Source organism: Merops nubicus, unplaced genomic scaffold (assembly GCF_000691845.1).
Source record: "Merops nubicus isolate BGI_N331 unplaced genomic scaffold, ASM69184v1 scaffold6027, whole genome shotgun sequence".
In the NCBI taxonomy this organism is placed as follows: Eukaryota; Metazoa; Chordata; class Aves; order Coraciiformes; family Meropidae; genus Merops; species Merops nubicus.
The window spans coordinates 52,819-54,216 of NW_008622207.1; the positions used below are offsets into that span (position 1 = coordinate 52,819).

General features: G+C 50.6%; 1 protein-coding gene across 1 annotated transcript in view; it reads left to right on the plus strand.

The window, feature by feature from the left end:
- The window catches only part of LOC103777152 (complement C1q tumor necrosis factor-related protein 1-like), a 1,627-nt gene that overhangs the window by 131 nt on the left and 98 nt on the right, over positions 1 to 1,398 (plus strand). Inside the window, exons 2-3 of the mRNA XM_008944693.1 lie at positions 4 to 166; positions 931 to 1,398. The exon at positions 931 to 1,398 is cut by the window's right edge and continues 98 nt beyond it. Of these exons, the coding sequence (XP_008942941.1) occupies positions 4 to 166; positions 931 to 1,398 (631 nt within the window). The remainder of the gene's footprint in view (positions 1 to 3; positions 167 to 930) is intronic.

Consider the following 1,398-nt stretch of genomic DNA (forward strand, 5'->3'; position numbering starts at 1 on the left):
GAGGGGCAGGTGAGACGGGAGCCACGGCGCCTCTCCTGCGTGAGATGCTGTGGACCTTCTGAGCAGCCCACCTCCATCCTCTCCTCAAGGCACGCCAGGATGAGCCAGGACCCTGCCTACCCGCTGCCCAAAGTCCAACCCACTATAGATATCACCATCCTCAAAGGTGGGTGAACCTGATGACTGTGATAACAGCCTTTGTCTTGCTTGCCCAGCCTCGTTTTGTGAGCTGCGCTGTTCCTCAGACCCTTTGCCCAAGAGGTCAAGGGGTGGTTGGTTGGACTTGATGATCTTGGAGGTCCCTTCCAACCTAAATGATTCTATGATTCTATGATGGGGGTGACTTGGCACAAGCTGTAAATATGGGCAAGTGAGAAGAGCTGGAAAAAAAAGGCCCTCATCCATCAAAAAACAATCACTGGAAGCTCAAATTAGGTCCCACTAAAGCCAGATGAAAATACCACAGAGTTACTAAATGGTTGAGTTAGAAACTGGGGAAGATGCTCACTCCTTTCTTCCACCAAACATTTTTTTGTCTCAACACAAGTAGACAGGTTAGCTCTGTTAGACCAGACAAACCCAGTCACCTCTCTCAGGCTCAAATCAGACCTTAACAAAATCAATAGCTTTTCTTACCCTAACCTCTGCACCAAGGGGTTGGGTTCATGAATGGTGGATTCATATAACTTGGTCTGGCCATGGAGTTCCACTGGTGGACACAACACCACAAGCTCAGTGGAGCCAGGTTTTCACCTGGCATTTTCATCCTTCTGAGAGTTAGAAGGGTGCTGGTGTCTCACCAATGCTTCCAGATAGCTGTGCTGGGAAAACAATGCTTTAGAAGCTGCTTTGATGGGTGTCTCCAGCAGGATGTGTCTGCAGCTTGGCCTTTATATGCTTGTCTTCAAAGGGTTCTTTTTATGCTTCCAGGTGAGAAGGGTGAAATGGGAGAGAGAGGATACCCTGGAGCAGCTGGGAAGGAAGGAGAGAGAGGGCTACGTGGCTTTAATGGAAGGAAGGGACAGAAAGGCCAGCCTGGCCCTCAAGGCCATTCCTGCAAGCAGCTCTATGCTGCTTTCTCAGTGAGCAGGAGGAAACCCCTTCACAGCTCAGACTACTTCCAGCACGTCACCTTCGACACCGAGCTGGTGAACCTCTACAAGCACTTCAACATGTTCTCGGGGAAGTTCTTCTGCTACGTGGCAGGAATCTACTACTTCAGCCTCAACGTCCACACCTGGAACTTCAAGGAAACCTACCTGCACTTGATGAAGAACGAGAAAGAGGTGGCCATCCTCTACGCCCAGCCCAGCGACCGGAGCATCATGCAGAGCCAGAGCCTGATGCTGGACCTGCAGGAAGGAGATGAGGTCTGGGTGAGGATGTTCAAGAGGGAAA